Here is a 26,368-nt window from a genome sequence, read left to right on the forward strand (position 1 = left end):
TGCACCTTCAAATGTGATCTGGGGGTATTGTTTCTTTTTTATTATTATTATTTGATATGGTCTGTTTTATAAAAGCTTTATTGAGGTTAAATAACCATTTAATGCACTGTCATAAAGGAATGAACTCTCAGTTATTTTCAAGAAATGAGACACTTAATGCTGTGCTGCCTAGTAGGCTGATGAAATTATCAACCTTATTTTTATTCACAGACAATTCCTGAACTCTGTGACTTCCCACACGTTTGTGTGTACACACATTTAATTATAGCATACTGGTGCTAAATTTACAACATTACATACCTGTGTTTTTTCTTTGGAAAACAGTTTTTTTTGTTTTTTTTTTACCCAAAAAGGTTTTTACTGCTCACAGCTGAACTGTGTCATTAACATCTGATATTTTTTTGAACACAACTACTTGCTTCTTTAAACTGTTAAGGAGTTAAAGCTTAAAAAACAAACTTTGGTTTCTTCACTCTTCAACTAATCTGCACATTAGTCACTGCAGTAGCATTCATTATCATTTAAAAAAAGAAAAAAAGGTAATGGTTAGCAATGCTATGGTTTTTCTTTTCTAGAATCTGAGTCAATATTTCAATTTAGCATAGATTTTGAATCACTGTTGATGGTGTGTAGTGTTCATCCAGAGATTCTGATCTTGAAAGCTCCATGCGGTCTGATAGAATGGTTCTGTCAAACCATTGGGCTGTTGGCAGGTAGGGATGGAGGGAGGGCGCTGACATGTGCTGTAAGGCTGCTGGGCAGGCGCCTCCGCTCCTCACACGGCTCCAATACAGTGGTTGACTCTTCATGTTGCATGCACATAAAGTCTAGATCATTTCAGTTAAGAAAAATTATCACTTGCAGTAAGTGTTACATTAAACTTGTAAAATTAAATTGTTTCCATCAATTCCCACGGCACACTTGATCCATAGCCAAGAATATTCTGCAATAGAGAACAATAACAAACTTTTCAGGTTCTTTCTTCTCAAACAGTTTTCCAAACTGACTGTGGTGGAAACCCACCAGGAGTATGCAAAGCATTTCCTCACCATCTGAAATGCATGTTGACTCTGCCCAAACTATTAGTCCTTCCTTGCTCTTCTGCTTGCGTGTCTCACAAGCTAGGAGCCTCTCCTCTCCTATGAACTACCACCTCCTAAGTCAGAATTCCAAAGCAACACTTTCCTTGCTCTGACTACAACACTTCAGCCTGGACCTTTATTTTCCTGTTTTCCTGCCACGTGCTTATGAATGAGAACACAGAAGTGCCGTGATCTGAGTCAGCGGCTGAGGGTGCAGAGGTGAAAACAGAGCAATTTCTGACTTAGTTTCAGTGTGACATTATACAGAAGTTACAGAACATGTCTGTCCTGTAACACTGATTTGTAATGCTATTTTGAAGCTATGCTGTGCAGTGGGATCCTCTGACTGGCTTTCATTTTACCTGAGGGTTTCCAACAAGCAAATTAAGGACCTGGAGAACCGAAAACTTATGAGTGGGAGGGACTGACCAGGATGTGTTATCCAGAATTAGTATGTATACCTTTAGAGTTGGAACTTCACTAACAAAATGGTCAGCAGAGGAGAACAACTGAGAAGCTTGTAGTGTTAGGCTTCATCATCCTATTAGCACTGCCTTTTTTTAGCCATAGACAGAACTACATAGAGTAGGTGGGAACCTCCTTACCTGTCAATGGGGTATCTTCCTTCACAGACATTGACCAAAGCATACAGCTGTCTCAGCGCATACTCATACTGAAATAAACATTTTAATAATTTCAGGGATGAATAGCAGATATTTTTCATGCAAACTAAGTTGTGTCAGTATTTCAAAGATGTTATTAACATTCAAGGCACTTATTTGCTGGTCTGAATAATCTAATAATAGGCTAAATGGATCTCTCTTCTCTGTACTTTGTTTTTTGAAGTTCATTAGGTAAATCCAGCTGTTGCTGCACACTAGCCTTTAGGCAAGCCTCACCCATCTAACCACTTACACTAAAAAAAAAAAAACACAAACAACAACAATAAACCATAAAGAACCCAAATAAAAAAAAAAAATTCACAAAATTGCACAAAAGAGGAACTAGAAGTTTAACACAGCTTCGTGGCCTCCTAATAGCCTGGCTAAACAGAAGCTCCAGTTGAAAGAGCACCTCTACTTCTGTTTTGCAAATAATACTTGCATCTTGTCTAACTGGCAGATAACTCCACTGACTTCTGCTAAAACCAATAAATGTTCACAGAATAATAGAATGGTTTGGGTTGGAAGGGACCTTTAATATCATCTAGTTCCAACTCTCCTGCTACAGGCAGAGACACCTCCTTCTAGATCAGGTTGCTCAAAGCCCCATCCAGCCTGGCCTTGAATGCCTCCAGGGAGGACACATCCACAGTCTTGCTGGGCAATCTGTTCCAGTGTCTCACCACCCTCACAGTAAAGAATTTCTTCCTAATATCTAGTCTAAATGTACCTTCTTCCAGTTTAAAGCTATCTCCCCTCATCCTGTTGCTACATGCTCTTAGAAAAAAAGTTCCTCCCCAGCTTTCCTTTAGGCCCTCTTCAGGTTCTGGAAGGCTGCTGTAAGGTCTCCTCGGAACCTTCTCTTCTCCAAGCTGAAGAGCCCCAGCTTCCTCAGCCTGTCCTTGTAGGGGAGGTGCTCCAGGTCTCTGACATACCCCACCACATAGCTCTGTCTGCTTACGTTATCTTACCTGACTGACATCAGGGTTGGGTTTTCTAGAACAAGAACTGCCCTCTGTTATTCTCAAAGTGATAGTGCTGTTTCTGTTTTTCTAATAGTAATGCTTCAACCAAAAATACAACATGACTTGCTTAATATTTGGATTTCTGGGGATGGAGATGGTGAAGGGATAGTTCTAAATAGTAGAAATTAGAGAGTATTTTTGTTTGCTTTTTACTAAAGGTATTTTTAGTAATCTTCATCTACAAGTGTGGTTAAAATAGTTATCTGCTTCCAAAAACATTATTAATCCAAAACTAAGCTGTAAGACTGCCCCCAAGCTAGCTTTTTAATAAAAGCTGATTTTGCACATTTGCCCATGACTACTGAGCTTGTGGTGTTACTGGTACGTGTATCAGGTTATATCTAATGCTTGTCTTACCAAGGGAGAGTGCCAGTTGAAGCACTGAGCTTTGAAATGGTTCACTGCTGCCTGATAGCAGTCGTAATTGCTGATGGTCAGTCTGTCTGAGAGAATCTGGTTGGTCAGTTCTGCTGATCCTGTTATTAAGGTGATGATCTTCCGCATGGATTCCTGGATATATTCTTTAGCCTGCATGTAAGACAAAACTTTAAAATACGCTTTTTTTGAACCCTAATTTGAAGACTTTTAATGGATTTTTTGTTTAAATCTCTCCTGGCCCTCAGCTCTTTAAGGGAACCAGTTTTGCCTTCTATTTTTGGTACAATATTTTGGACCTTAACACTCAAAAGTGTTAAGTAAAACCAGGGTGTGACTAGTAAACTAGAGTGACAGAGACTCCTGGTGCACAAAATAACTCATTCTCCTTCTGGTGTTCTGCCAGAAGAAAGACAGTATTGATAATGGTTACACTACTGCAGAAGTTATTTGATGTGGGAGACTTTGCTTATACTGTGACAAGCTTATCTAATACCAAAGACTAACTCCTGCCAGCAATTCCTATGGATCAAAGGGCATTTCTGGGCAATAAAAGGTGTGATGCTGACTTCTGCATTTGCTTACCTCTATCTTTATAATCACTATTTAAATGCCTCTGGGAGTAAATCCCTAAATTTTAAAGGAAGAGTAGGCCATCAGTAGAGGTTACCAGTCTGCAGACTAATTTTGTTAAAAATTGTAAAAACTGGAAACAATCCCACTGGTTCAGGAGAGTGACTTCTGGCATTGTTTATTACGGACACAAATCTGACTTGGCATATAGTGTGGTTTTATTGCTGTTCATTGGGTTTGTTTTTGTTTTGTATACCTCCAGGTGTGTTTTCATCTCTGCAGCAATCTTCTTAGCCTCATACACATCATTAGTAGCCATCAGCTTTCTTTTCATGATAGCGAGAGGCACATCAGGACTAGGAGTCAAGTCATGGTGTTCTACAGGTGGCAGAGAAATAGGGACAGCTTTCTTCCCCATGCCCTGAAACTGCATCACTTTCATAGACGAGATGCTCTGAAAGTTAGAAAGTAAATAAATAAACCATCAAGCACTTCCAGTTGAATGCTTTGCTCTGCTGTGTGAATCTAACTCTCTAAGTTTGCTTTATTAGAAAAGGAGTTCACAGGCTTGTACATGTTTTTGTTCCTGATTATCTATTTATAAGATCAAGCCTGCCAAAAATCAAGGAACTTCTATTTCCAAATATCAGAGGAAGAAAGGACTGTCAGGTTAAATAACCCGATTTTTTTTAAACAATTAGTCAATGTGTTATTATCAACACATTGAATAATAGGACAGTTATAAATGACACGTTGTCTCTTAGCCCCTCCCATTCAAGAGAACAATGTACTTCCTTAACATTATGTCAATATATGACATGCCTCGAAGTGGTAACTATTTGTCTTATACTTGATTGATGTTGGGTTTTTTCATGTACGATGAGCAGTTTCATTTTGAAATCAACTTTGCCAGACTGCTGTTTGTTTTTGTTTTAAAGGGGAAAAATGTATATGGCAGAAAAGGTTTTAAGATATATCTGACCGGGAAGCCCACTCAAATACGTACTTTGTTTCCATACTGCATCACATGGCTGGTGTTGGTGCGTTTCTTCACCAGCTGAAACTGCTTGTGCAGCGTTTCTTTTCTTAGATCCTCCTGCATAAAGAAACTTCCATGTGATCACAGCTACTTAAATTCAGCTATTATAAAAATCTGTGGAAACCTGGAAAAGGTTGTGCCTACCAGTTTGTAGAAAGAAGTAGAGGGTAAGAGCTATGAAACCTTTGAAACACAAAGTAAAACACAAGTAAAAAATGGAAATGAAGATTTGCCAGGATATTTCCAAATTGCTTTTAGTGATCTCCTAATTCCCAGCAAATGGGCAAGAAGAGAGGAGACTAGCATAAGAATCCAGACTTGTTTCACTATTAGTATTTTCCATTATGCTAATAAACAGGTTAGCCACAGTTCAGTATTTAAGGATCTCCAAAGCACAGATTAAACCTACTGACCTGCCAGATTTAACAAATTCAGATACGTTGTCTCAGATTAGTAAACTAAGGTGCCGTGAACTTGAAACTAGAAACTAGTCAGTTTCTAGTCTTGCTAATAAAAAAAGAGTATGTTTCTGAAATAAATTTAGTTGCCCAAAGATTGTAAGGTTCTGAATAGCAGTTAAATACTTTTATCAACTCAGTTTGTTGATTTCAGTCTCACATTAAAAATAGTTAAGAGGATTCATTGTTTTTAAGTCTAGTGATATTTGTGCGTAGAAATGTAAGAAATTTTATCTAGTAACCTACCATATCTGAATCTTCCATCCAATTCACACTGTACCAGTCACCAAGATAAGTCTGCCTTTCATCATCATAATAACATGCATAAGATGACTCCCTGGGGTTGGCAGCAGTTGTTGCGTAAACTGTAAGACAAATGGAAAGTAGTTTTTGTGGTGGTGGTGGTGGTGGAGTTTTTTGTGTTTAACATCCCACTGACTCCACGACTGAGTACTTTGCTGCATGTATTACATTTGCCTAAGGATTTTGGCTATTATTTACTTCTAAGTGGTGTGAAGAAAAAAAGCATATTAGTCATTCAGTCAGCTTCTGTGCTGTTTTAAAAACTTTCTATGTGGTCTGCAGTGCTTAAGCAAGAACATGCACTTCTGGAGGGAAAAATACAAACTACTTGTCAAATAACTGCCTGACAATATTGTGCAGTCACAGTCTATACATTCATATTCCTAATAACAATGATGAGGATTTGTTCCCGAACTTGGAATAAATCCCACAGATCATCTTTTCCTTCCTTCTAAGTAATATTCTCTCCAAAACATTGTTCTGCATCGAGGGCAAAGCTCAACCAACCTCTAAACAATCTGTCTCAAACACAGTGTTTCCAGTCAATCCTCTCTTACACAGCAAGCATTTTAAACACGCCTTTACAGACACTAAAACAAAAGCTATTTTGGCTTTTTGCCAAAGTCAACTCATGGCATACTTGCATGACTGGAGTCCAACTTTCAAAAATGAAAAATGCTACGCATGCTTAATGTAAGCTTGTGTTGTTTTCACTCAGAATATTGCTACAGTTCAAAAGCCAAAAGTCTTAAATCTTGCCTGTGTAGTAAAGCGATGCCCTTAGCATCCTTTAAAATGCTTACTAAGAAACCACTTGTAGTTTATAACAAACGGTTACTTTCAGTTAAAAAAGTTCAAAGCAAGCTGTAAACTTTCACAAGGGAAGGCTGGCAAGGACAGCTTCCAGTTCTAACACATAAATTGCCAATTTTCTGCCTCTGTAAATCAGTGGTAGAGCTAGTAGTAAAACCAGTCGCCGAACTGGAGATTTCAAATAGAATAAATTTTAAAACATGCTGATTCACTGAGCATTATCACAGAATCGCAGAATTGTAGGGGCTGGAAGGGACCCCTAAAGATCGAGTCCAACTGCCCTGCCAAAGCAGGCTCCCTCGACCACGTTGCATGAAACATTCTGTGCAAGCTCGCTGTAAATTCTTGACCAAGCTGTAAGTCTCAGTGGCTGCGAGTCAGGCTACTCCAGGGCCAAAGCCCTAGGAAGCCATGATATGCAGGTGGTTGAGTCTTCCCTGGAATCAGAGCTTCACGACAATGAAAAAGCCAGAGTGTCTGCTCTCCCAGCCATGGAGCAGAGCTTGAAAAGGCTCTCATTCCTCATATTAATCAAGGCTAAGCTTTGTAGTAGCTCTGTAGTAGAAAGCTTAGAAACTCTGAAAAATTGGGAGTTCCACTTCCTGGTGTATTCCCCAAATCAGGGAAGCAAAATCATCCGTCGATCCCATATCCTGATTGGTAGTAGAGGAGGAAAGTGTCAGCAGGAACAATTGCTAACAATGCTGAAGCTGAGAAATCTCAGTATAACCTTAGTGGTTACCATTTAAGGACAACTACACAGTTCCTGAAAAGAACTTTTTCAGCTTCTCATTTGCAGGAAACAAAAAGCCTAGATGGTCTTTTTAGGACTCTGGAAATGTTATAAATGGCACTTTCCATAAATGGAAAATGTGACTTCCTCCAATCCCTTCTAGGGATGCGCGTGGCACTTGAAGCTATCCCTTACACGGTATCTATTTAGGTCTTGCCTATGACAGGTTGAGAAATCTACGTCCATTAAGTTAACTGATTGCTCACCATTGATATTATCAGCCAAATGATTCATCATAGATCCAGACTCACATGCTTCAATGTAAAACACCATCTATAAAATAAATCAGAGACCTTAGTAAATTCCAAAGGAAACTGAGAAAAGTCCTTCAGTACTTTTCAGCTGTAGTTAGTTTAACTGAACTGATAACCCTGAAACAAAACCTATTTGTAACACTACGAAGTAAAACAAAAAAGTAAACAGATCATTTCTGGGGGGGGAGAACTGAATTATGTGGAAAAGGGAAAACAATCACAATGGAAAGATGCAATCAATCTCCACAGAATCCATAAGGATCTACTGGCTAATGTACAAAGCACATATCAAACACAAGTCAGTCCTTAGGCCTAGCAGTGTACCACTTCTGAATGTAGTATTTCTGGAACCAATGGCCACGTATGTGTTCCTATACACCCCCGCCTACTCTACTGACAGAATAAGCCACTTTCAAAAAAAGCTACTACTAGATTCTAAAGACTAGTCTTTCTGCTTAAAACTACTTGTAATGAAGTAAATGCATAAAATTTTCTGATAAGAGGTTTAGTCTTTTCAACTATATTAGTAACTGTTAGAGAAAAACAAGGCATATACAAACTTCCTGTAATAACAGTGCAGTCTGAAGTGAACAAAGCACAGGAAGAGTCAAGTACGCATTATGAGGGTATGATAGTTACAAATGTTGCTTCTCCCCTGTCAGTTGTATTTATATGTTATCAAGTGTCTGGGCTACATCTGTGCTGCATTAATTGCAAGCATTCAGTAAAGACCGAAAGGGAAAATGTGCAGAGGATCAGTCCCTTAAGTTTTTAACTTATCCAAATTTTATTGCGTAGCACCAACTTCTTTGTGCTTTAAATTACTCTGGAACTGAAGACAAACAGTTCTCTTCCATAGCAGCTGTTCTTTTAATCATACAACTTCTAATATGCTTATTTACCTTTTGGTACTTCTTGTGATGATACATGTACCAAATGGTCTTGTTCAAGTCCTTCACGTGAAGCTGTAAAATAAGAAGGCTTCTCTTAAAATCACTGACACACAACTCGTTTAATAGGAACAACTACTAACTGTTATGAATATGTTTATCACTTCACCTTTAACATATCCAGCGTCTTGCACATCTAAAACACAATGTTCTAGTATTTACCACTGGAAAAGATGGCTAATGGTGCCAAATGATACATGATTCATGCAGTGCACTTGAAAGTAAGTCCCAACTATGTGAAACAAAAACAGGGATGATGAAGAGAATGTCTCTCCTTTTCTCCCTCCAGGCCCTAACACAGCAATTGCAGTGTGAGAGCGGGGTTGGTCTCTTTTCACTGGTGACAGGTGACAGGACAAGGGGAAATGGCCTCAAGTTGCGCCAGGGGAGGTTTAGGTTGGATATCAGGAAGAACATCTTTACAGAAAGGGTTGTTAAGCACTGGAACAGGCTTCTCAGAGAGGTGGTTGAGTCACCATGCCTGAATGTTTTTAAAAGCTGTTTGGTTGTGGTACTCAGGGACGTTATTTAGCAGTGGGCTGTTAGAGTTAGGGCAGTATGATTAGGTTGCAGTTGGACTCAATGATCTTGAAGGTCTTTCCAACCTGAGCAATTCTACGATAAGGCAGCGCATTGAATATTTTTAGTTTTAGATGTATTACTTAGTATTTTAGTATGTCACTAGAAAGATAGGTTTTTTATGACAGACTCCAAAGTAATCCCCCCAAATGCTTACATCATCATCAGGAAAAGCTAGAAGTCCTGGAGCTCCATGATCAGTGAAATAAACAAATACATGATCCTTGGGACCACTGTAAAGAGAAAATTTAAACAAATTCTTTTTAATCACTCCACCTTAATCTTTACTACAACAAATATCATCTGCTGCTCAATACCAAGGCATGTCAACATTTGAAAATAAAGCATCTGAAACACCTTATGCTCTTGATAGTATTTTTTCCTTCCAAAACATGCTATTTTGAGTGCTTTTGAGAAGAGGTGAGCCTCTGGAAGAGGAATAAGATCAGGTATGTTGGTTAGTCCTTGAAGCATGGTTCAATTAGACTTCATGTTTCAAACCATAAGCTAATTGCTGGTTAGGCTGGGGCTGGTAGTTGGCAGAAGTAAAACTGTTTTGCCTGAGAAATCTGTTATACTATGGACATTTGTAGCATTCTGGTAAAAATAGATTCCTTTTGTAACTACATTATAGTGAGGCACCGATAATACATGATAAACTACAACGTGTTTTCTTATAAGACCCTTTGTATGTTTATGTACTACACTGTTGTGATCTGTATAGCTATACATAACCATGAAGATCTGATCTATATACAAACTCACTCTTTATGATAGATAGGTTATTTGTACTACATGGCTCCACAGTTGGTTGAGCATTGTATGTTCAAAAGTGCTGATTCCCTGAAGTCTGCAGTAGATTTTTATTTCTCTCTAAATCAAATAGATAATGTTTGGCTGATGCTACGGTCTTGCTCTAATAGCCAGATCTGCAAAGGGATTTTGCTTTTAAACTGTATTCAGGGACAATTTCAGAAAAAAAAAAAAAAAGCATAAGCAGATTGGAAGGAGTCCCCAAGCCAGGTTTCTGCCTGGTCAATAACCTGCTGGTTAGGGACAATCTAGACAACAATCTAGAAGACTTTTGAGCAGAGGATAATTAAGTTCTTGTCCCGCTCAAGAGCAGAAGTCAGGGCACTGACTGAAATTCACACAACAAAGCCTAACAAGGAAGGGTTTGAGAGGTATTTGCCTGCCACTCTTGGCTGTGAGTGCAAAAAATTGATGAAATGTAAATAACTAAGTCTTTTTTTTATCAGGGTTCAAGCTGTCTTCCTGAGTAGCTAAGTGTCTTTGGCCCTTTGCATAGCCACTCCTTTATGTGACTTATAACTCCAAGATTTTACAAGTGAGGTGTGTTCTGAAGTTTACTTTTTTAATAGGCTAAGGAATGCTTTGTATTCATTGCTTGGCTCATTTCAGCTACTAGAAAAGAACAATCTAGTACTTGTACAGCAATTTATTAATGTTTTGCCTATATGACTTGCATATATCAATTTCTGTCTTGCTTCTCCAGGAGGAAATATAAGCAACTGAGAGCAGTAGATTATTCAAATATTGTCCTGCTCCTTCATTGGTTTTATTCTTCCCACAGATGGTGGTGACGTGCTGAAACAGGTTGCCAAAGGAGGGTGTGGATGCCTCGTCCCTGGAGGCATTCAAGGCCAGGCTGGACGTGGCTCTGGGCAGCCTGGTCTAGTGGTTGGCAACCCTGCACACAGCAGGGAGGTTGAAACTAGATGATCATTATGGTTCTTTTCAACTCAGGCCATTCTATGATTCTTCTGTTTCATTGCTTTGTCTCTAAAATGAACTGCAGGATGAAGACAGGCACTTACACAATTTTTATTTAACTAGGCTAGTTCTTAGAGAGGTTCAAATTTAAATATTAATTTTTTACAAGAATACAGTATATAGAAAAATGACAAATATGAAAAATATCACTAGCAGTACTGAGTCAGAAATATAATACATATCAGAAAATAGGCATCATATTTCACACTCTGTAGATACCAGATGAATAAATGACAAAAGGTATCTTTTTAAGAGGTTTTCTAATTAGGCCTTCAAATAGATTGAATGTATCTCTGCCCCTCTGCCACTGATTGCTATCTCTTACCACTTCTCTTATAAAACAGTGTATGTCTTAGCAAACTCTCTTCAGAGGTCTCCAAACCTAAATAAAGTTCTCTTTTTATAGATCTTCTTTCAAAAAAAAACCCCAAAAATAACAGTTTAACTGACATATGCCTTGATACAACTTACACTGTTTTCAAGAGTTTTAACACCTTCATCTTCACTGGACTCACTACCAGTAAAATATCAGCTCTAGTCTACCCTCTTCTTATTTTTGAAATCAGTATTGATGTACAACATACATGCAATTATTTTCTAAATGAAATTTTTCTTACCTTTTCAATACTTTTCCTGATCCCACCCCCTTCACTGCTTCTGCATCCCCTCTGAGAACAGCAAGGAAATTCTTTGGAGTAACATCCTAAGAATTTAAGAGGACTTAAATTAAATGTGATTTTAAAAAAATCAACAAAACCTGTATTTAGTAAGATGGCTTCTGAAAACCATAACTCATGTATGGCTGGCAAGTTTAGCTGGCCGCTGATATTCAAGAACAACATTTCCTCAGTTTCCTGTATTGGTCATATTCTGAAAGTGATTCGCTTTCTGATACTTCAGCTGTTTAAAAGAAGAATGCAAGCCAAATTCAAAATGTGTCTTGTATTAGAATGAGGATTTACTCGTTCTGTATAGTTATCATTGGAATTCCTTGTCTTTGTTCCTACTTAGATTTCCAGGGATAAAATAGTCTTACTGCTACTATGGAACTCAATGGTTACAGTTTCTTGAGATTTACGTTTTGGGGGTGAAGGCAAATGAAGAACCCCTACCTTTGCCAACTTTCACCCATCTCTTCAGCCCTATATCCAGGTCCCTGCCATTGCATTACACTGGCAAAATTATTTCTGGATCTAATTTAACTATACACTGGTATCATCTGGAATTTTTAAAAAAATCCCCAAAGAAATAATTTACTATTAATTTTAGCTTCAGTGACACAGTTTCCAGTCTTGAACCTAACACTCCAACTGCAGGGTTGCATGTATAGACCATATTAGCCACTGATGACTCACTCAGATACCAAATCACAGTGACTGCATTACTTTTCCGATTTAATGAAAGTTAGACTTGTACAGCCATTCTTCAGATTGAGTTAAAACATTTTTGCATGCAAGACAATGTGAGGATTTACTTTTATGACCACTACTTCATCTCCAAGCACCTAGTGTTTACATTCATCTTATGAACAATGAGCTTCGTGCCAAACCATGCAAGTGAGTAAGCAGAAGGCTTTATGCATTTTCATGTGTAACGTGCAGATTAAAAGTATTTATCCACAACATTGGTTAAAGTTGAACCTTAATTTCCCTGAAATGGTGTTTAATTCCTACCTCTTTTGTATAGTCCTTGGGCACTCCAGCGTACACATCTGTTCCATTAGGTCTATTGATGACAATGCCTTTTGTTGGATTTCTGAAAGTTTAAAGCAATATAAATACAAAGAATTAGTAATGTGCCATGCAACAACCACAGAACAACTAGGAAAACATTAAAAATGTCCTGACTGGCCAGCTTGCTTTAGAGAGAGTATGAACAGTAGTACCATGTATTGTTAAGTGATCACAGAATATAAAGGCCTTTTCATTCCAGTCACTTCACATGTTCAGCTTAGGTGTCCTTGCCCTCAGAGTACCTTCAAGTATTCTACCTCAGACTGTGTAGATTAATCCGAGGATATAGGCAGGTGGTCTGTTATACTATTATCTCTCTGCTTTCACTCTTTTCTTTAATTCCTTTTATTCTCTGCTCCCACTTCTGCTAGGCATGTGAAGTCTGCTGAATTCTGCTGAAGTTGTCTCAGAATTAGAGGCCGTATAAGCAAACAGTTTTGCATAGAAAACAATTATATACTATAGGCAGTGATCAAGGAAGGGTGGTGTGCATTTCTCTGTTCAGTGCACTTTCTGGAGATTAATCCATTTGATATGCGACTTGTAGGCTTTTTTTGAAAGGATGTTGAGAATCCCTGTTTGTGCTTTTAGGTTATCTGCTGTAAACCATTATGCCTGGGAAGTAAGATCACTTGCTCTCATAACAATGAAGAACTGACAAGGAGCTCTAAAGTCCTCAGTGCCATGACAGGTGTTGAGACATGGAGCAATGCTTAGAAAAACTCGTGTGCACAACCCAAAGCAGACTTACAGTGCTGATGGAAAAAATGTCTCTATGCATATCTCAGGCAGTTTTAAAAGCTCTTCTTACAAAGCTACTACAAACTCAAAATATATTAGTGACTATGGCATATTTGAAGAAAACATAGTTTGTTACCAGTGCACATTCACTACTTACTCATCATTATCAGCAATATCATCATACATCATGACAATTATCTGTTCATCTGGAATTCCATTTCGGTGCACGATCTGGTATGCGTGGCACACATCTGCCTGTAATAAAGCAGGTTTTCATTACTAGCTTTAATGGAGACTTCACATTTGAGAGTAAGAAAAATAGCTTTGTGGGCCTAAGACTAGGCTATTGTTCAGAAGAAACTCCCTCCTAGTATTTTCATTTCAAATATAAGTGAGGGTTGCTAGAAGACTGAAGTGCACAGATGTAATCCAAAATTGTCTTTCTCTTACTAGGAACAGTAGCAGTACTAATTAAGACCAGGATTAAAATCTCTGCTGCTTACTAGTTTAAAATGTCTATTCAAACACAACCTAGAATTTACTTGCAAATTAATAAAGATAACAAAATTTAACAAAAGGTCCTCAGCAATGTTCTGTGTTGTGCAAGGAAATCTAAATGAAAAACATGCCCACAGACAGAAGCAAAGTGCACCAAGCAGAGGAAGGAAGAGTTGGATTTCCACCAATTCCAATTAGTTCTGCACCAAGCCTGCATGACTAAGCATCAAAAACTATCCTTGGCTGGAACAAGCATAGCTTACTAATATCAACTCTGCAAAGACTTTTTTTTTTTTTTAATTTTTTTTTACTAAATGAGAATTTTGCTTAACCAAAAATTCCTTCTTAATTACGTATTTCCTGCAGAGTAACACTAAAGTATATTCAGGGCAAGGAAACAGATTTCCACAGAAACCAGAATTACAGAATTTCTATTCAGGCTCTTTTCCTGACTCATATAGGATATGAATAAGCAGATTTTCTTCACTGAATTACAGAACTACCTTCTGATGGCACAGAAATAACAATACTCATCAAAACAATATTACAGTATGAAAAAGTAAAGTATGAACTTCTATCAGCACATACTCATTTTCTCTTTTAGACTTGCAGTCTGTGAATGACTGAATGGGTTATTAGCAATCACATTTTAACTCCAGAACTACAATCTATCAGATGCAAGAAAAATTTTGCAGGTTTAACAGGAGAAATCTCACCTAAAAAATTCAAACTTCACATGCAAGCTGGAAACAAGCTTTAAAACTCACTTCTCCTAAACTCGTTTAATTTACTAATTTATACACCAAACTAAAGTGGCTTAAGTGGACCTCTGTAAATTTAGTTGACTTAGACGCATTACTGACTTCCACTAGTTTAATTAAAAGGACTCTGTAAAATCCTGCCTTGCAGGTCTTGTGTCTGAAAACAGAGTCATCTTGTGTGGCTGAAAACAGGGGGAGTTGTGCAAGACTATGAAGGGTGAGGCACAATCAGCGTTAATGAACTCTCCCAGAGGAAAATCTCTCCGCATGACTAACTCTGGGTGTCAAACTATCCTTACTAAAGCAGTTCTACTTCCTATAACACAAGTCAGGGTGGGTTCTCACCCTCTTGTCTCAAGCTACCTCCACTGTTTAGAGCTCTCCATTTCCTTGTACAGCATTATGGGAGCTGCGGCCCCAACGAGTCAAAGGTACAGGTTAAACCAAGTTACAAACGGAACCGCAAACGATGCAAACAGCTGAGTGCAGACTTGACTAAACATATATTTGATTTTCAGAAGCAACCCAGGCAAAAATAGATGAAAACACTAATCAAGCATCTCTACACGAATTGATGACTAGATGGATCACAGATCTCTCACCCTTAAGACATAGTACATGCCTTCTGCTAGGCTGATAGACACAGCTACAGGCAAGCAACACAAGGAAATACTTAGGCTTGTCACAGTGATAGAATATCAACATATTCAATGAACAAATGGCTATAGACAATATGACTGGCCTGTAAAGACTTCTGAGGTGCTTTAAACAATATCAACGTACCCCGAATTACCTCAGCTTTGTAATTGCATGCTATCGGCTTTTTTTTTTTTTTGGTCTGCTTTTCATTCTGATTTACTGACTGTTTGCTCAGTTTATCTTGTCTTACATAGATCTTGATGGTAAATTTAAATGGGTCAAATTCTTTAGTTTAGATGGAAACAGACTAATTCGATCAATTCTCGTCAACCTTAATTTATGCCTGTTTGGATTTTGGCCCAACCTTTTAAGACTTCTGCTACAAGAAAGCATGTCTGCTGGTAGTATAGAGATATCACCAACATAGGCTATAGTATCAAAAACATGTTTTGCTGCTAAAACTCCCTTATCTTAAGTAGAATAGTTTTGAGGAAATGTTTTTGTGTGTGCAGTTAGCTGACCAGACCAGCTACCTTTGATGCTGGTCACATGCTCTTCTTCCCTCCCATACTGAAAAACAATCTCTATAAAACCAGAATAGAAACAGCCTGCTGCTAGAATAGGGAGGCATTTGTGAATCTACAGTATTTCCTGTTATCAGTAAGTGCCTATAAGTATCATTGCTTGAGCCTTGCTTCTTACAGAAATATTTTTGTAGTATAACTAAACATGTGAACTACTCTAAAAGAGATAGCTAGTATTGTTCCAGGTCTCCTGTTGGTATCATTCTTGTTGATTTAGTACATGATATGAATTCTATGAACGTTTACTGCATAAAATCACCACTAAAAGCAAATTGTGCTTTTGTGATCATGATTTGGTGTGGCTAGAGGCAGCTCTGTCATGAAGGACAAGGATGAGAAAGTACAATTATACAGCCACTACTGCTCAACTATGCCCAGGTGCCAGCTGCAATGGAAACTGTTAATGGGATTGTTCAGACTTTGTATCCCTATGTTAGTCTAAACCTGTTGCTACATCAGCAAATTCCTGCTGAATATTTGTGCCTAAATCCACTTAAATAATTAACTCCTATATCTTGAAAGCATGCTGGTCAGGTAGAATCCTCCTACTTTACTGGGATGAAAACAAGAAATGCCAACCACCCTGACTCTTCTTTGTCACAGAGCTGTTTAAACATTCGAGTAACACATCTTTCAAGTAGACCGCCTTTTTCTTTTCTTTTTGGAAAAATCAAGTTGCTTTGTGGTATGCAAACACATAAATATTTCCTAAACGAAAAAAAAAGACACTGACTTCTATGCAATTAGATACTTCTGGTCTTATGACTGTTAGCCCCATGGCTAAAAAGCGCATGTAACAAACTGTCAGCTTCACTGCAACACGGCACTGTTCCTGCCAAAGGTACATGGAAATTCTATGGCCAAAATAAGAATGAACTCTAATATATAAACATGGCAGAAGACTATGCCTGAAATGTCAGCCATCTTTCATTCCCTTTCTTAAGCATGCATCAGTCAATCAGTCAAAAACTACAACTCTATTAGGAAATGTTTAATCCCTGGCCCACAAAGCTCGCTAAGTGTAAGACTGAAAACGATGACTGGAAACAGACCCATGCACACAAATTTAAATGTTTTAACTGTCAGCATTTTAATATTGTCAGACTTTTTTAAAGCTACTTTTCTCCTCTGGTATATGCTGCACCTTCAGTAAGACTCAACACTGAACAGCACTGACAATGTTCATTTATGGCTTTTGGTGTATTCAGAAAGTAATGGCATATCTTCATGATCTGCTTGCAAAACCAGCTTTAGGTTGGAGTTGCTCGTACAGTCACGGCAGTCAGAATAACTGCTGAGGAGCAGAGAGGAGTACACGGATAGTACTTCCAATGACCGAGCAACTAATCAAAAATACTAAGATATCAGTAAAACTGCTGAAGAACTGAGAAGCACCAAGCACAAGGCTATATATAGGCTAGTCTTGCAATAACAGTAAGTCTATCACATTGGGCTGAGTAGTATTCAAAACATCTAACATTTTTCCTACAACTTGATTAGATAACTGCAGTAGAAAAGCTTAGATCATCCTGATTTGGCAACCATCCCACTTCAGGCATCAGAGAGAAAACAACTGCCTGTAAGGCCTGAATCTCAAGTACAGATAAATGCAAACACTGGGGTTTTTTTTTCCTTTATTTGCCTACATTTGAGGTTTGCACCACTAAGAGTGGATCCTGACCACTGACAGCTGAAATCGTAGCGTTTCGGATTCCTTGAGGTTACAGGTGCAAACTCACAGTTCACAGAGCCTGCAGTCTTTACAAACTTGATACTGATGGTCTGTACATTGTACAACGATGGACTAATTTCCCTACACACTTTCAGGTACGACATTAGAGATGTGTTTGAAGGTGTGATCTTTCTCCCTCCTTTTATGTCTGCGTGGTCAAAGGAACAACTCGTGCTACAAGGTACTTACTGTGGAAGACAACAGAGAGACAGACTGCTCCGTGTGCAGACAGAATACAATGCAACAAAAGCATTAGGTGTAATACAAACACACGACGTTATTTATTAACTGTACCCCAAAGAGCTGAACTGGGCAACTGAAATCCAGGCATATGTTTGCCTGGCTTCAGGTTACAAAGTGGTATCACAAGGGGCACTCAGGAGATAGTGCCCTGACTGCTAATGAGCAACTGGCACATTGAGTAACTACTTGCAGGAAGAGTCACATCTACAAATTTGTTTTTACACAAGCTGGATCAGAGAGGTTCTGAGCAAGAAGGGTGACAGTGAGAGGAAAGTGCATTAAGTACAATTCATTTTCTTCTGCAATTTCTCCTTTGGAAAGAAGAATGACAAAGAATTAAATCTGCAATCCTGGAGCACTGCTTAGTTTCTATTAGTATAAGTACTACTCTACTGAAAATTCTGTGTTCAACGTGGAACAATTTCCATGATGGATGAAGCACAGAACTGGAAGTTCATGTCCTATTCATGGTTCCACTGCACGTGATGAGCAAGCTATTTAACACAAGTGCTTCTTCGTCCACAGTTGGAAATAAGGGAGCACTAGCTTATGCAAAGCACTGCAATCAGCCTGCATTACATTTCTAAAAGTCTGTATTAACTCCCGAGGTCTCTGTTACTACCTTGCCTCCTCTTTACAACTCTCCCAGAAGTCAGTCTTTTGTTCAGCTAGTTTTCCTAGGATAAAGTTTTCTTAAATGTTAGATACCCGAGGCAGTCCTTGTTGAATTACACTCTGCAGCATGTACACAGTGCATTTTCCATGAGTTAGCTGTTGGGTGTCTCAGTGTACATCTTCCCTCCGTGGAGGTGGGCTGAGAGGCAGCTAGACAAGACAGTACAGGCTTCTGATGGGCTGCATCATCTGGGAATTAATTCCTTTGTAACAAACTAGAGGCATACTGTCTCACTCAGAACAGATAAGCTAGAGCTCAATACCATTCTGAAGGATCCTGGACACAGACTTATAATACTGATTTCGTAACTTTGACAGGATTACTAGCAGTGGTCTCGTTTCCCTTTTTTTTTTCCAAATGCTAATACTACTCCTGAAGCAAGAGGAGAGGTTAAAATACAGACAGTTCTAGGATTTAAATGCAATCTGACATGTAGGTATTTTGCAGTTAGTTGACATTCTCTTTTTTAACCTTGAAAAGGTTACTTAACTGACTGCAAAGTACCTTGAAAAGGTACTTAACCGTCTGCTAAGTGCGACCACACTTGAAATGTAAATGTGAAATTCTGACTTATCATCAGACACAAATACTTGGGTGGGCATCTTGTGTTCTTCATTACTCCCTTATACCCGGCAGATAAACTTACTACTGAAGACCTACCAACAAAGCACTATGGCTGAGCAACAGTAGAAAAAGAATTATCATGAACCACAGCTTTAAAAAAGTAATTTTATTTAAAGAATGAATGTTGCAGTATTAACTCCTCCTAGTGGAAGAGAGCCAGAGAGACCGGTTATACACCAATACCAACAACCAAATAATTACAATTAGACATGCCAGGAAGGGTAGTGATCAAGTGCAACACTTGTATTTTTGTAATTGTTTTCTGTCGAAATTTCAACTTTTAAAAATCTCATTTTTTTCACGTTTAATTCCACCTCAGGTTACTAAGTAATTGTTACAGCGCAACAAGCTGGCACAACCCTCAAAACCAGTTTGTCCAAGCCTTAAGCCAGCATTTGTCAGTAACAGGTTCTTCCTCAAATGCAACAACGTTGTTAGGCTGGTTCACTTAGCTTTAATCTCATCACTGCACTGAAATGAGCAAACTGATCGCAAGCTGAGGGGGAAGAGAGGCATAAACACAAAGCCCAGTACATGCAACACATAGAAGACTTGTTTCTTTCCCGGTTGCAACAAATGGAGATGATAAGGTCTATCTAGCTTGTACAGGGAGCTGCATTAAAAATGATCAATACTAACAAATTTTGAGTTCAGAATGTCAGTTTGATAGACATACACAGTCTATTTAGCACAGCCTAAATTCTAAAATGCTGGTTTTGTACATTAGTATGTCAAAACCAGCAACAGTCTAGTAAAATATTTTTATAACAGTTAAAAACATACAAGTGTATACCTAAGACAGAATAAAATGGGGTGTGTTCTCCACGGAAGCAAGAGTGTTCCAAGTTTAGAGCAAGGACTATGTTTAAGTGAAGATGAATCTGTTTAAGGGATTGCCGGAGACTTCCCTAAAGGGAAAAAATGCTGTAGTCTCCTGACTGCTAATTACAAAAGTCCTGAATTTAATCAGAGTTAAGTCACAGTCCCATCTGTTCTGACACTCACCCTCAGGCCAGTGATGACAACACAGGAGTTCCTGTTTCCTTTTTTCCTCTTTCAGCCCTGCACCCCACAGCACTGTATTCTTCTTGTGGCAGCATAAGTCTGTGACCATGCTGTAGAATACAGCTGGCAAAAAGCTTAAAAGAACCCTTGTCCTTCGCTCTACAAAACACCAGAAGACATACTGTGTATATATAGCTTCAGCTGAGTTCTTCAATCATGGAGGAGAAAGGAACATTTTTTTGTAATGTAAGAAAAACAGACAGAAACATGCATGCCTCTCAAAATGAGGTTTAATTCCAGGCATCACTTACTTTTCTGCAAGTTGGAGTCAGACCTTCTAGCATGGTAATAAAATATTTAGCCTAAATAATACGAATCTCCCAAGATACAGAAGTGTGACTAGAGGAAGAATACTGCTCCTACTGCTAATGACAACTTTTGAAAAGATGAAAGGCTGGACGAAGTTGTAAACAAAAAAACTCAAACAATAAGAGGAAAAAGGAAGGGTAGTTATTGGGTGAGAATAACAAGACAAAGCCAGGCTGCGCATGAATCTTCTTGATGTTCTTTTACAATACTCCACAAGCTCCTGAAGGCCCAGAAGCAGAAGCACTTGCCCAAATGACCTAAGTCTGAACTAGACTAGGCAGCTGCCATCTCCCTGTGAGTCCCAGAGTAGGCATTTTGTGGAGTGTGGTGTCAGCATGTGGGTCCTTACCTGGTGGCGGTAGTTGTACCAGCCATTGGAACCTGCAACAATCACCACCCAGTGCTTGCCTCCATCTTCGGGCTCTTCCAGGGGGAATGTGCTGATGCCCAAAGTGCAGCTCAGCAGCACAACTGCTTCCAATATCATCTTTCTTCTTTATTATTCTGAAAACAGGAGGGAGAAAAAATCCCTAATGAAGAAGTTTGAGAGAAGTAGATCAGAGGACATAAGCCAAAAAAAAATTAAACCAAAGCAAATTAAACACCAGCAGTATCACAACTGGAAGCCCTTCTTGCTTGTGGGCTGTTTTTGTATTCTAAAGACCGTTCAACCCACTGTACCATTTCTGGTCATATCTTCCCTTAGCACCAAGCTGCTACTAGTTACAATACTTTTCTGTCAGCTTTCAAATGTAACTGAAAGCAGTTCTGAGCAGGACAACTAAGTCTTTCAGCTCCCTCTGGTTGTTTTAGTAGCTCTGTTGTCTGTAGTAGCTAGTAGTGAATAAGTTTTCGAATACAGAACAAGTATCACTGTCAAGTATTTCACAGATAACTTTCTCAGAGTAACACTGTTCTCTTGGTCTCTGCTTGGGTAGCTCTCTCGTTCCACTTGCTGGCAATGAGCCCATTACCATCAAGTCCAACCCCTGGTGATGCAGGCAAAAGATGCATAGACATGGGACATTGCTCAGGAGCTGCAAGGGCAGAGCACCATAAGAGCTCTCTGTGCCCACAGAGCCAGTGAGGGCAAGGAGAGCCCAGAGTGCTGCTGATCTGCACGAGATGCAGCTGGAGCTGGGGGGGAGCACAGGCTGCGAGCACCTTGTGCTATTTGTGCAGCCTATGCTGGTGGAGAGCAAACCGGTACCACATGAAAGAGAAGTATTTTCAACTATTTTGCACAATGGTTAAGTGTTTGCACAAGCTGCATAGAGACAGAGTAAGGTCTGAGACTGTGAACACAAATTCAGAAAAGCAGAGCCAGAGAAGAGCCGCATGCTCTCAGAGGGGGGTTTTACACTGGCCCCGTTAAAAAAAAGATTTTGGAGGCTGATCTCCATTGATATGTATGTGAGAGGTACAGTAAGTGTGGAACAGTCTACTTAGCATAGCTTTCTCTGGGATAAAATTGGAAACTCCCACAGCACACTGCATGATCAAAAGGTATAATGTCATAGCTGCCGCTATACCAAATAACTAACAAGCATCCAAGTTAGTCTCAGTTCCACATGGCCAGAAACATCCACACTCTCAACTTAGGCTGAAATAGAAGCAAGTGACTTGCTGCTAGGTTGTGTATGGTGAGGACTATTAGCACAACATAGTATGGGTATTTCTAAGAGTAGATCTTCTTGGCACCGAGGCTAAGTCATGCAGGCAGTTACAGGAAAGAAAAATTATAAATGAAAGAGGTTTTGTTTTTTTTTTTTCCCTTTTTGATGGAGCTAATGCAAAGTGAAGGAAGTCAAGTTACTGGTTTCTACAAGACGAGTTATTACCACACCAGTGAGCTCCAGAACAGAGGGAAAGACAGAATCAAACATTAAGTGCTGTGACACTGCTTCTTCAAATACTCACCTTCAGCTAAGATACTTATCTTTCTGCAATAAACCACTCCTGGCATTGCCTGTAAGCACCAGATTTCGGAGCAAGAACAATACAGGAAAACTAACAATAGATGACTGTTTGGTGAGATATTAGCTACCTGAGCAGCTAAAAGTCTATGAAGGAATAAGCAATAATTTTCTGCAGTTTGATAGACAGCTGTGATCTCTCATGTTGAGCTGCAGCTTTAAGTTCTTGTTGCCGTGTTGCCAGTGACAGGCAGCCCTGAATTCCATCTCTGCCTCGTCTATCTTGTCACTTCTCCAGACAGTTGACACAAGCAGCATACTAACAACTGCCTTGAAGAGGCACTGTGTTCACAATGCAACATCCACAAAAGCAGCCTACTCTTGCTTGTAGCACAGCTGAAATCAAGCTGTTCAAAACTTCTGTCAAATGCCAAAATATGCCATGGAATAACATACCTATTTCTTCCCATTATTCAGTTTCAGGGATACCTAACTCCTGAAATACTGGACAGGAGAAGAAAAATAAACACATTTTAGACCATCTGCTTTGAAATTTTAACTGAGTTTGACTTACTGGAATCTACAGCCAAGTTTCATGCAAATCCTTCAAAGTTCGGTATCTGTTTCACATGAAGAAACCTTTTCCATGTTAATTAAAGTACAACTCATTTCTCCAGCTAAAATAACTCATACTTACAGGAAAAGTACAAAGAGGAAATAAATGGTTCAAATGATTACTGGAGATCCTTTCACATGATGCTTATAAGTTCTTAGAGATGTAAATCATTAACTCAAATTCATTATGTATCAATAGAAGCTGCGCTGCTGCCAGCTGCTCCCTGGGCAGCACAACAGGACGGCTAATTCAGGGCAGAGCGCATCAAGCACATGGAAAAGCCACTGCCACAGCACAGGAGCCAGGGCAAGACTAGGAACAAATGAAGACCGAGTTAGCAAGCCCTTCAGGCTGTCCCTTCGTGTGGTACAGGATCATAAGGACCCTTCAATTTCCCATTTCTGCTGAGACAAAGTCAGGAATGATAAAGAAGTGAAGGAAAAAAGATACCAAGAAGGGTTTGCACTATGTTATTAGAAAGCCACATGTTTTGTTACAGGTTATTTAGAGTTGATAAAATTCATCTTTTATATTCGCTGATGACATATAATCCTAGTTATCTTTTTCCTCTACTATAATTAAATCAAATTAACATTAGAAAGGAAAACCAAAAAGCACAGACACGCCTTGGTGCCCTAATAAGCCACAATTAATAAATGCTCAGTTCCCCAAGGTTCCCTGAGCAGCTTTTAAAATTGGCTTAACCATTAAACACACGTGCTGTGGGAACAGGTCTTTCGTTGCTTGTTTCCAAATACCAGAATAAAATAAGTACGTATTTCTGCTTGTTTTAAAGGAAGCCTTTGATTGCTCAGGCAGCAACTTGAAGGGCTGCATTCTGGGGTGTTGTAAGAGTGTTTGATCCAGAGTTGACATGTGATGGGAGCTTTCTCTGCTCATGTCTTCAGGTCACATTTAGGAACCATCTGACCAGCTTACCATAGATGCGTAAACAGCTTTTTCTGAGTGCAAGGAATAAAACACATCACGTGCCATCCCCAATGCACGCAGAGCACAAGTCTTACTGTACAGAACAAACACGACCTGTGCATGGAAGAACTGAAAACTCATAAAATCATTTTAGAGCTCTGGCTGACCCCCACACAACAGGGGATGATTTCATCAGCCCTTCCTGCTTTTTTCTAGTAGAAGAGCTAACTTTGCTTTGGAGACCACGTCAGGAAAAGGGCACCTCACACGCACAGCACTCGACTCTGGACACACATAATCACAGCACGCAATTTGCTTGGCCCCTGTAAGGAGCAGGATCAGGGCCAGGCAGCCCTTGCCAGAGCAATTTGCCCAGCTCCCAGCTGCTGCGTTCTCTTCCCAAGCTCCCTTCGCCATTTCCCACTGCACACCTTCGACCTGCTGAGAGAGAGGAGCTTACACCATGTCTGCCAGAGCCGTTCCTCTAGCCAGTGGCCTGTTCCTTGTGTGTGCCCCCCACCCCTCCTTAGCAAAACTCCACTAAACCAAAAATCTCAGATGCCTGGTCACACTAAGGAAAACAGTTTGTGTTGAGTAAAGCATTTTGCACTGGAGATTACAACGATGCTGACATTCAGTTGCTTGAACTCCAAACACCTCAAGCACAGCCTCTCAGATCCGCACAAACAGAAACCATCACGGCATCTTCCCTTCATATGAATTAACAGTAATCTCGGAGAAAAATAACAACTTTAGCGTAACAGCTGATCACACTCATTCTTGGAAGTCTTACTGTACCTTGTTTTCTTCGCTCCAGGCTGCGCTCTTTTGACCTTCACGTTTCAGAACTGCCTTCTAGTTTTCAGAATCGAGTCACGATGGCTATGCCACACCGTGCTTGCACACTGCCTGCCATGATACTCGGGTACTGATTCCCACAAAACACGCGACATGCGAGAGCAGCTGCTGCTCACGAGCAGCGAACGCAGCGCAGCATCCCCCTGCACACCGTTGCCCGGGTACAGCACCGTGGCCCGTGACCGAGCCCTGCAGAACTAGTTCGCTTTTCTGTATACACCTCTGTAGCAGAAAGCAGAAGTCCTTGTGACCGCAACCTCTGATAAACCGCATTCTGAAGGAGATAGAGGGACTCTGTTGCAATATAGCTGTTTACAAGGGCCACGAATAAATACTTTATGAATCAGTTTAATTTGCTAAGGACTGATGCTTGCAGTGAAATAGCTTAACGTAGCTGCAGATGTGTAAGTCACCGTTAGTATGAAAGCACGAATTCATCATCATGTTCACTTAGAACGATTTTAAACATTTTAAAATGCTCTCTCAAGGTACTGAGAAGTAATTTTAAATTCATCGGGGGTTCCTTGTTCTCAGCAGCAGAGCCAGCACAAGAGAGTTCCTGTGCCCCCCGGTCGGAGTCTCCTGGACGCCTTTTAGGGGACTTCTTTAAGCACTTCGGAAATAACAGATGCTAATTCGGCAGAGCTGAAGGCTTGACTGAAACTGCCTCTGCCATTCTCTTCCACATCTGACTAAAGTAAAGCGCTGGCGCATCTCGAAGCTATAACCGGAGAGTCATTGCAGGCAGAAAAATCAGCGCTGAGACGACGCCCGAATGCTTGCTATTTACCACAGTGCATGACCCCGCGGCGGGGGGCGGGGAGGAATAGCTCAGACGAGGGTGAACAATTCTGCCTACCAATCATGGAAACGTTCGGAGCGTGCATGGGAAGAAATTCAGGAGGCGCGACTGCAGCACGCTTAATTCCTGTGCTCCGGGCCCGTCAGTGCCGGCCCTGTGCCGCGCTCCCCGCCCGGCCCCCCCCTGCCCGCACCGCGCGGCGCGCCCCGAGCCCACCTTACCGCGCTGTCCCGGAGCCGTCGCGGGCGCTGTGATTGCGCCGGGTGCCGTGCGGGCCGAGACGACCACGGGCCACTGCGGGCAGAGACTGGGCCTGTCCAATCGCGGCCACTCGGAGGAGCGGCCGAACTGGCGCCCCGCTGCACTACGTGTCCCAGCATGCCCCGCGCCCCGCCGCGCGCTAAAGCCGCGAGGCATTGTGCGCAAAGCACGATGGGAGTTGTAGTCCGCCGGTTGTTTTGGGGGCGGGACGAGGACTGGGGGCTTAGGGCGGGAAGGAGGAGCACGTCGAAAGGTCATCCGCGAAATCGAGCAAGTAACTAATGCCTAAACATCACACTCGAGTATTTTGTGAAAGTTGGCCTGCGCAACTTTGACTGCTTGCAGCAGTCTGTGCCTGACCTCACACAAGGCCACTGCTTTGCCTCATGAACGGCTCTCTTGCAGTTCAGAAATCTGCATGTATCATCCTGAGAGGTGGGAGGTATTTTGTTGTTGTTTTGGTGTTTTTTTAATTGTGATTATTATTTTTTGTTATTTACTCAAAAAAAAAAAAAAGCTGAGAAATGCTGCTGTAAAGTCTTCCCCATCTTTAATGAAAGAGAAACAAAAATCCTTCTTGAAAGGAAAAAGAAACCTGCTTTTTGTCCAATTAACCATACCGACAGGAACAAACCTGATTCTGCTTTACCCATCAAGTGTCATTTAAAAAAAAAAAAAAA

At 40.2% G+C, this 26,368-nt stretch overlaps 1 protein-coding gene across 3 annotated transcripts; it reads right to left on the reverse strand.

The window, feature by feature from the left end:
• On the reverse strand, positions 61-25,805 carry LGMN (legumain). 3 transcript variants are annotated; one of them, XM_021403908.1, is made up of 14 exons: positions 25,649-25,805; positions 20,655-20,809; positions 13,332-13,429; positions 12,374-12,455; positions 11,318-11,403; positions 9,064-9,139; positions 8,280-8,342; positions 7,330-7,396; positions 5,461-5,579; positions 4,724-4,813; positions 3,974-4,171; positions 3,127-3,297; positions 1,688-1,755; positions 61-943 (listed from the first exon to the last, which is right to left on the reverse strand). In XM_021403908.1, exons 2-14 carry the CDS (start codon positions 20,790-20,792, stop codon positions 904-906), a joined length of 1,296 nt encoding a protein of 431 aa, XP_021259583.1. In that variant the 5' UTR covers positions 20,793-20,809; positions 25,649-25,805; the 3' UTR covers positions 61-903. The 3 variants fall into 3 exon arrangements, with proteins under 3 accessions (XP_021259583.1, XP_021259584.1, XP_021259585.1); XM_021403909.1 differs by having other exon boundaries at positions 25,644-25,801; XM_021403910.1 differs by lacking the exon at positions 25,649-25,805 and adding an exon at positions 24,566-24,798.

The sequence above is a fragment of the Numida meleagris genome, chromosome 6, assembly GCF_002078875.1.
Source record: "Numida meleagris isolate 19003 breed g44 Domestic line chromosome 6, NumMel1.0, whole genome shotgun sequence".
Taxonomy (NCBI): domain Eukaryota; kingdom Metazoa; phylum Chordata; class Aves; order Galliformes; family Numididae; genus Numida; species Numida meleagris.

Coding starts and splice junctions, on each gene's coding strand:
- LGMN (XM_021403908.1), bottom strand. CDS start 20,792: ATGATATTGGAAGCAGTTGTGCTGCTGAGCTGCACTTTGGGCATCAGC. Junction 13,430..20,654: donor GGTACAACTACCGCCACCAG/GTAAGGACCCAC, acceptor GCTTTATTACAG/GCAGATGTGTGCCACGCATA. Junction 4,172..4,723: donor TGATGCAGTATGGAAACAAA/GTACGTATTTGA, acceptor TCTAACTTTCAG/AGCATCTCGTCTATGAAAGT.